The 12955-nt window shown below is 38.4% G+C and overlaps 2 protein-coding genes across 2 annotated transcripts; both read right to left on the minus strand.

Moving 5' to 3' along the window:
- Nucleotides 1–235: 235 nt before the first annotated feature.
- Nucleotides 236–3509, minus strand: LOC138898581 (uncharacterized). The gene is made up of 5 exons (XM_070184658.1): nucleotides 3297–3509; nucleotides 2438–2784; nucleotides 1796–2134; nucleotides 1646–1698; nucleotides 236–384 (listed from the first exon to the last, which is right to left on the minus strand). The coding sequence occupies exons 1-5, from the start codon at nucleotides 3507–3509 to the stop codon at nucleotides 236–238; spliced, it is 1101 nt and encodes a 366-aa protein (XP_070040759.1).
- A 1562-nt stretch (nucleotides 3510–5071) lies between these two features.
- On the minus strand, nucleotides 5072–5485 carry LOC138898582 (uncharacterized). The gene has a single exon (XM_070184659.1). It carries the CDS (start codon nucleotides 5483–5485, stop codon nucleotides 5072–5074), a length of 414 nt encoding a protein of 137 aa, XP_070040760.1.
- Between the last annotated feature and the right edge of the window lie 7470 nt (nucleotides 5486–12955).

Raw genomic sequence — 12955 nt, forward strand, 5'->3', positions numbered from 1 at the left:
TTTTGATGTGAGAAACATTTGCGTAGAATTCCTTGACCAGGTACTTATTTACATCTAGGACGCTGGTGGTGAACCATTTCCATCCTTTCCGCTCCTGGAATTGCCTAAGGACATTGGGGTTGTGCTTGTTCAAATCTTTCATCAGAAATTGTCGCTCAAGAGTGAGCGACATGTGTGGCCACCATTCCCTAAACTTTGCAAAGGCGACATCACTAACAAATCTATCCTCCCATACCTATGGTTTCTTAGATCTCTCCAGACCTCCTACTGCAGTATCACCCCCTCTCCTATCGTCTGGGACATCATCGTCATCGTCCATATTAATTGGGTCAGCTGGAGCATGTGAGAAAGAGGGCTCAGAATCTTGACTACCCTCTTCTGAACCTTCAGACCAACTGGCAGAAGAAGATGACTCATCTACTAAGTGAAATCTACCAGGAAATTATTGTGCCTTGGCTTCCGGCTGTGATTGCACGGAGTTACCCTCAGAAGCTTCCCCAGATGGGACATATTCACTAGTTTCCGAGGGTTCGGGAGGTCTGGTGACTGTAACTTTCTTAATTATAGCCTTTTGAAGTGCTAGAGGTAGGTTTCTTTTACCTCGGCCTCGACCTCGGCCTCGGGAGGGTTCTGCCCTCCCTTGTGATGCATCTTCTCTACCACGTGAGCGAACCATTGTCTGCAATGCATAAGGATAAGAGTCAGTTAGATTTTGTAAACCACAGGTGAATGCATAACAATTATAGTAAAGCAGTCTCAGAAGGGTCAGTGCGGACCGCACAAAAGTGAGTGCGGCCGCATAACAAAAAGTGCGGACCGCACAACTACGGGTTCAGACTACTAGGGTCTCTGATGTTTCATCAGTGCGGACCGCACAAAATATGAGTGCGGCCGCACAAGTCCACAGCGGAACGCACAATTTTGCGTGCGGCCACACAATTCAAGCACACAATTTTCCTAACTCAGAGAGTTGCGGATCGCACAAAAGTGTGTACGGCCGCATAGCCTCTAGTGCAGACCGCACAAAACAAACAAAATTCACGGGCACTTTTTAGGGTTCATGCAATCTTTTCATAATCTAGACATGGTTTGCACAATTAAACATAGATATCTACTTACCCAGACCCCAATTAACACTTAATATGCTACCCACATGATTGTAAGCAGAAAAAGACTAACTATTGACATTTTAGACATATAATTAACCCTAAATCAAAGAACAAAATAAAATAAAAGATGCAAAATCTATAGATGGAATTAACATACCATTTATGAAGATGCAGGTGATTAAATGAGGGACAATTTGAGAGCAATGAGGAAATTTACTGTGCTAGTCTAGTGTCAGGGCTCAGAAGATCGAAAAGTATAAAATGAAGAGAGAAACCCTATTTATACTTTTACCCATGGCCCCCAGATTTTTACCTGAGTGCGGCCGCATAATTCTGATGTGAACCACACTCTTTACCTGCCTTTGAGAAGTTTCGCTGCGGACCGCACAAAAGTGAGTGCGACCGCAGCATTAGTGCGGACCTCACAAAAATGTATGCGACCGCAATTTGTTCAGCATTTTTGACAGGCCAAATTTCATAGATCATGCATTTTAACACTTAGCCAAATTTTCTTTCACAGTCCCTGCCATGCACACCTATTCCTGCATACACTTCAAAACTAGTTAGCACATAACAAAGCCTATCTAATCTAAAGAAGAAAAACAAAAGAAAGAAAAAGACATGGGTTGCCTCCGAAGAAGTGCCTCATTTAACGTCGCGGAACGGCGCATGTTACCATTAATCACTTGAAATAGAGCAACGCCATAACATGGCCATCATAAACCTTGCCAAGATAATGTTTAACCCAGAGCCCGTTGACTCTAAACACCTCACCATTCTTATTTTTCAAATCTAGAGCACCAAAGGGTGTCACATATACAACTTCTAATGGGCCACTCCACTTTGATTTCAGCTTTCTCGGGAACATCCGCAACCGAGAGTTGAACAACAACACAAGATCACCTTCTTTGAATTCTTTGTTCTGGATATACTTGTCATGGAGGTACTTCATCTTGTCCTTATACAAGGACGAACTAGAGTATGCATGGAACCGGAACTCATCAAGTTCATTCAATTGCTCCACCCTAAGATTTGCAGCTATATCCCACTCAAGGTTAAGCTTCTTCAATACCTACATAGCCTTATGCTCAAGTTCCACCGGTAGGTAAGAAGCTTTCCCGAACACTAAACGATACGGAGATATACCAATTGGTGTTTTGTAAGTTGTTCTATAATCCCAAAGAGCACTGTCAAGTTTCTTCGACCAATTTGTCCGGTTAGCATTCACAGTCTTTGATAGAATACTCTTGATCTCCCGGTTGGAGACTTCAACGTGTCCACTTGCTTGAGGATGATAGGGGGTCGATATTTTGTGAGTGACACCATACTTGGAGAGTAAAGTATCAAAATCTTTGTTGCAAAAATGTGATCCTCCATCACTAATGACGGCCCTTGGAGTACCAAACCTTGTGAATATGTTCTTCTTTAAGAAAGCTACCACACTCTGAGCTTCATTGTTGGGCAAAGCCACAGCTTCAACCCATTTGGACACGTAATCCACAGCTACCAATATATAGGTGTTCCCATATGAGCTCACAAACGGGCCCATAAAATCAATGCCCCAAACATCAAAAATATCAATCTCTAGGATGGTGGTGAGAGGCATCTCATTTTTCTTGGATATCCCACCGCCCCTTTGGAATTCATCACAACGCTTAACGAGATCGCTAGCGTCCTTGTAAAGGGTAGGTTAATAGAATCCACAACTTAGCACCTATGTAGCAGTCCTCGCTCCACTATGGTGACCACCATATGGCGAAGAGTGGCAAGTTTCAAGAATACTCAATTATTCTTTTTCTGGTACACATCTTCGGATAACACCATCAGTACAAATTTTGAAGAGATATGGCTCATCCCAATAGTAATCCAAGCAGTCCCGTTTGAGCTTTTTCCTTTGGTTTGAAGAGAATTCATTCGGAACAATGCCACTCATAAGATAGTTGGCCACATCGGCAAACCATGGAATCCCAATCATAGAAATGGAAATGAGTTGTTCATCAGAAAAGAATCATTGATCTCAAGGCCATCATATATCCTCCCCTCCTCCTCCAATCGAGACAAGTGGTCTGCCACTTGATTCTTACTACCCCTGCGGTCTTGAATCTCTAGATCAAACACTTGCAATAGAAGCACCCACCGCATCAACCTTGCCTTAGAGTTTTTTTTGCTCATCAAATAACGAATTACCGCATGTTCGGTGTGAACAATCACCTTTGTACCCATTAGATACATGCGGAACTTCTCCATAGCAAAGACAATGGCTAGGAGTTCTTTCTCGGTCACCGTATAGTTGACTTGGGCCTCGTTCATGGTCTTGCTAGCATAGTAGATCAGATGAAAGATCGTGTTAATTCGTTTCCCCAATACCGCTCCAACCGCCACATCACTTGCATCACACATGAGCTCAAATGGTAAGCTCCAATTTGGCGCTGTGATAATAGGAGTGGTAGTCAACTTATACTTGAGTAGTTCAAATGCCTTCATACAATCTTCATTGAAAAGGAACTTGGCATCTTTCTCCAAGAGTTTGTACAAGGGGTTTACCACCTTAGAAAAGTCCTTGATGAATCGGCGGTAAAACCCCACATGACCTAGAAAGCTCCTCACTCCCTTTACGGAAGTAGGGGGAGGGAGTTTGGATATCACTTCAATTTTTGCTTTATCAACCTCAATACCATTCTTGGAAATCTTGTGACCGAGGATAATGCCCTCATCGACCATAAAGTGACAACTTCTCCTAATTCAACACCAAGTTAGCTTCCTCACAACGTGCCAATGCCTTATCCAGCTTATCCAAGCACTCTTCAAAAGAATTTCCAATGACAGAAAAATCATCCATGAAAACCGAGAGAGAGTCCTCCACCATATCGGTGAAGATGGCCATCATGCACCGTTGAAAAGTTGTCGGTGCATTGCATAACCTGAATGGAATTTGCGAGAATACGAAAGTGCCATAGGGACAAGTGAAAGTGGTCTTCTCTTGGTCTTCAGGAGCAATAAGAATCTGGTTTTACCCAGAATACCCATCAAGGAAGCAATAATAAGCACGTCCAGCTAACCTATCCAACATTTGATCAAGAAATAGAAGTGGAAAATGGTCTTTCCGAGTAACTTTGTTGAGCTTCCTATAATCCATGCACACTCTCCACCCGGTTACAGTTCTTGTGGGGATCAATTCATTTTTGTCATTTGTTATCACAGTCATGCCCCCTTTCTTTTGGACACATTGCACCGACGAGGTCCACGAACTATCGGAAATGGGGTAAACAACCCTGGCATCCAACCACTTGATGATCTCTTTCTTTACTACCTCTTGCATAGCCTCGTTCAATCATCTTTGATGTTCCACAGAGGGTTTGGCATCCTCCTCCAAATGATTTTGTGCATGCAAAAGACGGGGCTTATACCCCGAATATCCGCCAATGTCCAACCTATTGCTTTCTTCCTCCTTTGGAGCACCACAAGGTTGGAATCTACCTGCACGTTAGTTAAGTAGGAAGAAAGAATAACATGTAAAGTGGAAAAAGGGCCTAGAAACTCATACCTGAGGTATGAAGGCAAATGCTTTAACTCCAAGGTGAGAGTCTTTCGGTTTTCGAGATCCAAGGAAAGTTTTTGGGGCTTACAAGTATATGATCCCATTCCTTGCAAAGCATTGACACATTCTACAAAGCCTTCCTTCTCATCCTCATCATGATTCAACAACACAACTTCCAAAGTATTTTCCACATTTATCACATCACTTGTGTCATCAACAATTACTTCGGTCACAAGATCCACGAACGAACACACTTCATTGCTATTTGGCTGCCTCATTGATTTACAAATATGGAATACCACTTTTTCATCGCCCACCCGAAAGGTGAGCTCACCAGCTTCCATATCAACTAAGGCCTTCCCTGTAGCAAGGAAAGGTCTCCTCAAAATGATTGGCACCTCGTAGTCAACCTCACAGTCAAGTATCACAAAATCTGCGGGAAGGATGAACTTTCGACCCGAACTAACACGTCATCAATTATCCCCAATGGCCTTTTCGTTGTTCGATCCGCTATTTGCAACCACATGGATGTGGATCTTGGTTGCCTAATCCCTAACGTTTTGAACACAGAATATGGCATCAAGTTAATGCTTGCCCCCAAATCACATAAAGCTTTGGTGAAATCGGCACTCCCAATGGTACACAGGATTGTGAAAGCACCAGGGTCTTCCAACTTTGGAGACATGAAGTTCACCATAGCACTCACTTGATGTGTCATTTTGATCATTTCATAGTTCATCGATCTCTTCTTTGTTACCAAATTCTTCATGAATTTGGCATATCCCGGCATTTGTTCTAAGGCTTCAACCAACGACACATTTATGGACAAACTTTTCATCATATCAATGAATTTCTTGAATTGATTCTCATTGTTTTGCTTTGCAAGTCTTTAAGGGTATTGAGGAGGAGGCCTTGGCATTGGTGCCTTAGCCTTTGGCACTACCGGCGCCGGCATATCAGTCACGTGCTCCCTAGACGGGTTCACTTCTTCTTACGTCTCCTCTACATTTTCATCAATATCAATCCTCGCTTCTTCATTAGCTTGAACATCATTTCTTGGCTCATCATCATCTTGCACCAACACATCATCACCCACATGTATTCTTTGGTTTGAGGTACTAGCAACTCCACCTCTCCCACTTCTTGTTGTCACGGCCATTACATGCCCTGTATTCCCACCTTTAGGGTTCACCACCGTATCACTAGGTAGTGCCCCATTTGGGAGAATATTTAAAGTTTGAGAAATTTGGCCAAGTTGAACATCCAAGTTGTGGATAGAAGTGTTGTGGGAGGCTAATTGGGCATCGGAGTCGGCGTTTTTCTCCATCATTTGCTTAAACATATTTTCAATCCGTCTCATTTCACTATTGGAATAACTAAGACCTTGCGACGGATATGGAGGGGGTTGCTTGGTTGTTGATACATCGGAGGCCTCTAAAAGCTCGACCCCCGATTTCATTAATTGCTATTGTCCCCCCCTCCCTCCTCCTCTTGATTATTGTTGCCTCCCCAATTGTTTTGATTGTTGCTACCCCAATTACCTTGATTATTTCCTACCCAATTGCCCTGATTACCTTGATAACCCCAATTGCTTTGATTATTGTTATTTCCACCACTCTAATTTCCTTAGTGGCCTTGATTGTTCCAATTTCCATGGTTTCCTTGTGATCTCCATTATTGTTGATTTGGAGCATTGCTTCTTTGACCTTGATAATTGTTGACATATTAAACCTCTTCATCTTGCTCATCATTTGAATCATCTTGATTATACCCACTATTACTTTGCTCAAATTATTTCGGATGGTTTTGTACTTGTTGACCTTGTTGTCGTCTCTTGTTTACCATCATGTTCACCCCTTCCATAGCATTCACCTGGTTCGACCCTTGAACCTGTTGAAGCTGAGCGTTGGCCAATTGGTTCATGGTGGTTGTCAACTCCGCAATAGCTTGCCTATGATCATGTAGCTCCTTGTGTAGGTGAATAACATTTGGGTCACCCTGAGGAATATTGGCTCTACTTTGCCACACCGAAGAGGTGTCCGCCATCTCATCTAAGATTTCACAAGCTTTTGAATAAGGTGTGTTCATGAAGTTACCCCAGCGAGTTGATTTACCACACACTGATTCGTTGTGTTGATTCCCTTGTAGAAGGTCTGTTGGATCATGGCCTCGGTCATATCATTGTTCGGGCATTCTTTGACCATGGTACGATATCTATCCCAAATCTCGTGCAATGGCTCATTGGGCTCTTGTTTGAAAGCTAGAATTTCATCCCTTAGTGTAGCCATGTGCCCCGAGGAGAAGAATTTGGCAATGAACTTCTCGGCCTACTCATCCCAAGTGTGGATGGAATGATTGGGCAATCTCTCTAACCAGTCCAAAGCGTTTCCCCGTACAGAAAAGGGAAACAGCCTTAACCGCAGTGCATCCTCGGTGACATTTGTTTGCTTTCTCCCCCAACAAGTATCGACGAAACCCTTGAGATGCTTGTAGGCATTTTGGTGTGGAGCTCCGGTGAAGAAACCCCGCTGCTCAAGCAGTGTAAGCATCACATTGGTAATTTGAAAGTTTCCTGCCCTAATTCGGGGCGAGAATATTGCACTTGCATAACCCTCATTCAACAACACCTGGTGCATTGCTCTTGGTGGAGGCGGTCGACCTCACCTGTTTACTTGAGGCTCGGGATGAACCTCATCCACTTGATCGTCATCTACCTCCTCCCCTAATGGTAAATTTCCGAGAGGCTCGTTGTTAAGGGCCATTTTGTACCTAAAAGAAATTCACAAACAAAAATAGTGACTCGGAAGGAAGGAAAGATAAAACACACAAATACCTAGATATATAGCTAAATATGTTTAACTCCCCGGCAACGGCGTCAAAAATTAATTTCGGCCAAACCCACACCATAATTAAGTAGTGAGGCGGTCGATGCAATAATAAACCTAACGAAGGTGGGGATCAAATCCACACGGAATTAGAATATGGGATTAGGTATATATCTAAGTTAATTGCAAGTTTTGGCTCCAATTACACTTCCACAAACTTGATTGGTGTTCTACTTCTACTTTACTCAATTGTTTGCAAGTATAAAATTAAGGACAATATTTTTGGTTTTGAGTTTTCTAAATGATTAAAAGGGACTAGGGCCGTGACTTCTATCTAGGTGGTTATCTAATAGGTAGTAAACTCCTGGGCAAATTTTATTAGTTGGGGTCGTGATGTAGCAATCACATCTGGGTACTCACTCTATACCTCTCGGTAGTTTGAGTGATTTTGCCCAATTTGGTTTTCTCAAGTCCAATTAGGTATTTGCATAATGCAAGTGATATTAACTCAAGTCGGGTATTACTATCTCTAGGTTTAACTCTTTAATTGGGGTTATCAATTTCTTAAGTTCACCCCAATTTCTTGTTAGCCAAGTTTTTCTAGACTTAGTCTCTCTTTCTCAAGTAGAGGCCAAGTCAAATAGGCATGAATCAATATTTTGCAACTATTGATTCTAGGGTTCAATCATGAACAAGGATAAATATCACTAACCCAATCAAAAACAAGCCCTAAATTAAGCACCCATCAAATACCCACACTAGGGTTGGGTCACAACCCTAGCTAAAGATTTAGCTACTCATGAAAAATAAGAAAATACAAGAAGAAATTAAGATAGAATGCATAATAATTAATTAGACAAAGAAAATCCAATGTTAAGAAGTTAATCTAGTACAAAATTACTCAATACAGTAAAGAAAACGGCCCAGATGCACTTCTGAAAACTCGACATGCCCTAAAAATGACAAAAAGTTCTATTTATACTAAGCTGAAAATATCTGACAAAAATGCCCCTACGAAGGTTGTGCGGCCGCATAATTTTGGTGTGGTCCGCACAATGCGCTACTGCGGCCGCACGATTATCGTGCGGTCCGTATTCTTGGGAACTTGGGGGCTTCTGTGGTCCGCATAAAAATGGGTGCGGCCGCACTTATGATTATGCAACCGCACAAAACTGTTGCGGTCCACACTCCTTCTTGACACAGTTCTCTGATTCTTCAACCTTGCGGACCGCATAATAATGAATGCGGCCGCACTTGGCCTCTTGCGGCTGCATAATTTTGGTGTGGTCCGCATGCCTTTAGCTGGCCCAAAACTACTCTCTGAATTTCCCCTCTGCGGCCGCACTGCTTGCCTTTTTGCCCTGTTTTGGTTCTTGTTCACTTTTGACTCATTTATGAGTTGATTTTGACTTCTTTGGCTCGTGTCCCAATATTTCTACAAGTAAGCACATTTTGTTAGTTTTCGGGAATGCCTTTAAATATTTTTGAACTAAATCGCAAGTAAAAGAGAGCAAATAATCGATAAAATCCCCGCTTATCACTCACCTGGAGTGCATCCCAAAAGCATCCGCAACCATATCCTGAATTCTAGAATCATGATTTCTATTCTCCACCGACCTACTACTTTCACCAATAACCATGTTATAAAATATTCCACGGCTACCATCGATCTCTCCATGATTAGTCTACACAGAGTAATTCTTTATAAACCATTTCCTATAAAGATGAAGCTTAACTTCCTCTGATATTTTAAACTTCACACAATCGCACTTGACACAAGTGCACCTAATTACTCCTTCAATTTAGTATGATGAAATTAACATTGCATGTCTAATAAAGTTATCAACCCCTTATACACTTGACCCCGCCGGTTAGGATAATTCCTATTGTACATCCAAGTACGAGGTTCTATCTATACAAATAAAAATAAATTGAGATATTTCCATAAGTATTACAACTACTTAATATATTCTACAATTATAAATTAATTAAATTATTTTTAGTTAATTAAGATAATTATTTTTAATAATTACACCCAAAAGATTCAATATTTATACTTCAAAGTTCAATTCACATCCAAAAAGTTCAACCATTACCCCTAAAAGTTCAATTCATATCCTAAAAGTTCAACCCATACCCTAAACAATTCAATTAATACCCTAAATAATTTAATTACCCCTAAAAATTTAATTCACACACTAAAAGTTTAATTCACAAGAACAAATCCTAAAAATAAAATTCAATTCAAAGTTAATCATTCAATTCCTAACAAAACTACTCAGGTAAATACAAACTTAAACATTGAATTTATACCCTAGATAATCAATTCAATTAAATTCAATTTTAACATTACCTAAACCATAGATTTCAATCAAATTCAAATTTAAAAAATAATTAACTAATTCATAACGAAATAACAAGATATTAAAATTATACAAACAATGTAAGTTCAAATCGAAACTTGGAATTTTTAGGACGTGAAGGGGGAGGGACGGCGACGACAGTGGAGGCCGTAGCAACGGCCAGTGGCAACGTGGTGTGGGAAATCGGATTTGTGTGAGGAAAATAGAGAAGGGGAGGGGAAGGGTGTTGTGTGTGTGAGGGAGAAGAGAGGGGGGAGTTAGAAAATTTTGAGAAGAGAGTAAGAGAAATGAGGGGGAAATCTCGTATTTGGGATCTCGATTTAGAATTACCGACCAACGTTAGTCGGTACACTAAGTGACCGGGTGTTGACTGTGTTTGACCATTAACCGACCAACTTTGGTCGGTTATTTAAAAAAATTAAATTATTTTTTTTGTGTTTTTATTTCTTAAAATATTATAAACTATAAAAAAATAATATAAACTATAAGCATTTATTTTATTCACATATATACTTACTATAAATAATTATAAACTATAAGCATAATCTTTATAAATAATTATATTAACGAATTACTTTTAATAAATTATAAGTATATATTTTATTCACACATATATATAATTAATCAATCATAATAAAAAAAATTGAAAGGTATATATATATATATATATATATATATATATATATATATATATATATATATATATATATATAAGACGTTTATTTTATTCGAATTTCACATTTCGTCTTATATATTCATTCGCTTTATAACTAATTATAAATCACATAGATAAATATATATCGGTCAAGACGTTTTACCTTTTGTATTCATCTATCTAAGTTAATTTTTTAAGTTATAATTAAGTACATAAGTAATTTCATACACACACTATATTGAAATTGATGATCAATCACATACATTACTACGTACGAAAACTTTATCAATTGATGAATTGATAAACCAATATTATTCTATTTTAAATATGATTAGTCGATTGTTATATTAACTCGTTTATTTAATGCTAATAACTTCTTTTGTTTCTTTAATATGTAATCCATATATACATTTCAAAGATGTTTAGTATTAATTCTTCTACATTTCATTCATTCATCACTAATAATGCATGACATAGATTAATCGATATAGGTCGAGACGTTTTGTTTTTAATATTCATCGATGCATCTAAGTAAGTTATAAGTCGATGAATAATTTACAAATAGATATATTTGATGATGGTCAATTATATATACTAATTAGATTATTGTTTCTTCACAAGTCTATCCCCAAAAGAACTCGGCCCTGTGGCCCTATCGCTTCGTGTTCCTAAATGCGGCTATACCTATATATATATATATATATATATATACACACACACACACACCTCATTGTACTACTTTAACTATATATAGTTTGTTATAGTATATGTTAGTGTATTCATTATTTGTATTTCAAAATAAAGTGTTAATGAATTATATTTATATTATTTAGATAGTAAATATTAATGTGATTCAAAAGTTTGACCATGTTTGACCTATAAACCGACCGAAGTTGGTCGGTTATTTTTCAAAAATTATATTTACCGACCAACGTTGGTCGGTAAAATCTTACCATGCAATAATCGACCAACTTTGGTCGGTAAATTTAACTATAAATTTTATAAAATATTTTAAATAATAATATAATTATTAAAATTTAAAAAATTGGGTCCACATTAACGACCAATATTGGTCGATAATCAAAAAGGTGCTTTGACTAAGCAAGTCTGACTAATGCGGTCAAATATTAGACCAATATACCGATCAATTTCGGTCGGTATGCAATTTTTAAAAAATGTAAATTTTTTTTTTTGGGTAGTTTCCGTTCGTGTTGGACGGTTTTTTTGTCGCTTTTGTTGACCGACCAACATTGGTCGGTATCACTTGGTCGGGTTTTTCCGGATTTCTAGTAGTGGGCAAAGGGATTAGACGTCCCCCATGCTCTGGTTCCTTGCGGCGGATCCAGAATTTAAATTTGATGGGTTCAAACTAACATTAAATTCATTATACCGAAGCTATGAGTTCAGTTCTAACATTTATTAAGATTTTAATAAATGTTATATATATATATATATATATATATATATATATATATATATATATATATATATGGGTAGAATACATCCGCCTTTGCTGCAACTAGCTCAATGACTATGACAAATGTGAGACATGAGTACAAAGTATCTCCTGTCATATTTGGATATGATTTTGATTTTTGTGATGCTATAAATTGTTTCTTTCATTTGTGTTGTATATGGGTAGTCCACCAAGTTGGCTGGCAGATTTGTGAGGTTGCAATTTCTTACCTAAAATCTAGAACATCGGGATGCCTAACTGGATCCATCTGTTACCTAATATTGCAATGCAAATGCTCCTTGTATTTGGATTGATCTCTTAGTTCAATTAGGCAAACCTAAAATTAGATTGCACAACTGAAAAATTATTCTGCACTCACCAATCTTGAAACAGGAATTAATCACAAACGTTCAAAAATAGAAAAGAAAAAGAAAATAAATTAGGGGAGAACGTGTTCAACGAGATGCCACCTAATTCCTGAGGCCATAGTTTGTCTACAAATTACATCTATCACTTCCAACTTCCTATATATATATTACACAACAAAGACTTCATATACTATACGGCTATACGCTTAAGCACATAGAGATCCAAACCTTTTGTTTAATTAGCCGGTGTCCGAATAATCTGATTTACGCAAATGTGCCTTTTTTAAGTCACAATTTAGATTTTGTCTCTATTTTAAAAAGTTACTCTATATGAATATAACTCTTGGAAAATCATTCCTTCTAGATAATATTAGATTCTAATGTTTGTTCATATAATTTTCAATTTGCTCATAAATCATTAGACTGTTTCCAATAACTTACAAAACATTAGACCTCGGTTTAACAATCTTTCATCAAATTTTCAGTTTGCTCAGAAAGATCTTTAGACCAAGGTCTAAAAGGCCATCAATTGCGAGAGAATTAAAAAAAAAAAAGAACATTTATTAAATGAAAAGTACTATTTATGTCAGAATACCAATACATGCATTACTCTTTTGTCGCAACAAATACGAACTTAATAT

The sequence above is a fragment of the Nicotiana tomentosiformis genome, chromosome 9 (assembly GCF_000390325.3).
Source record: "Nicotiana tomentosiformis chromosome 9, ASM39032v3, whole genome shotgun sequence".
NCBI classification, from domain to species: domain Eukaryota; kingdom Viridiplantae; phylum Streptophyta; class Magnoliopsida; order Solanales; family Solanaceae; genus Nicotiana; species Nicotiana tomentosiformis.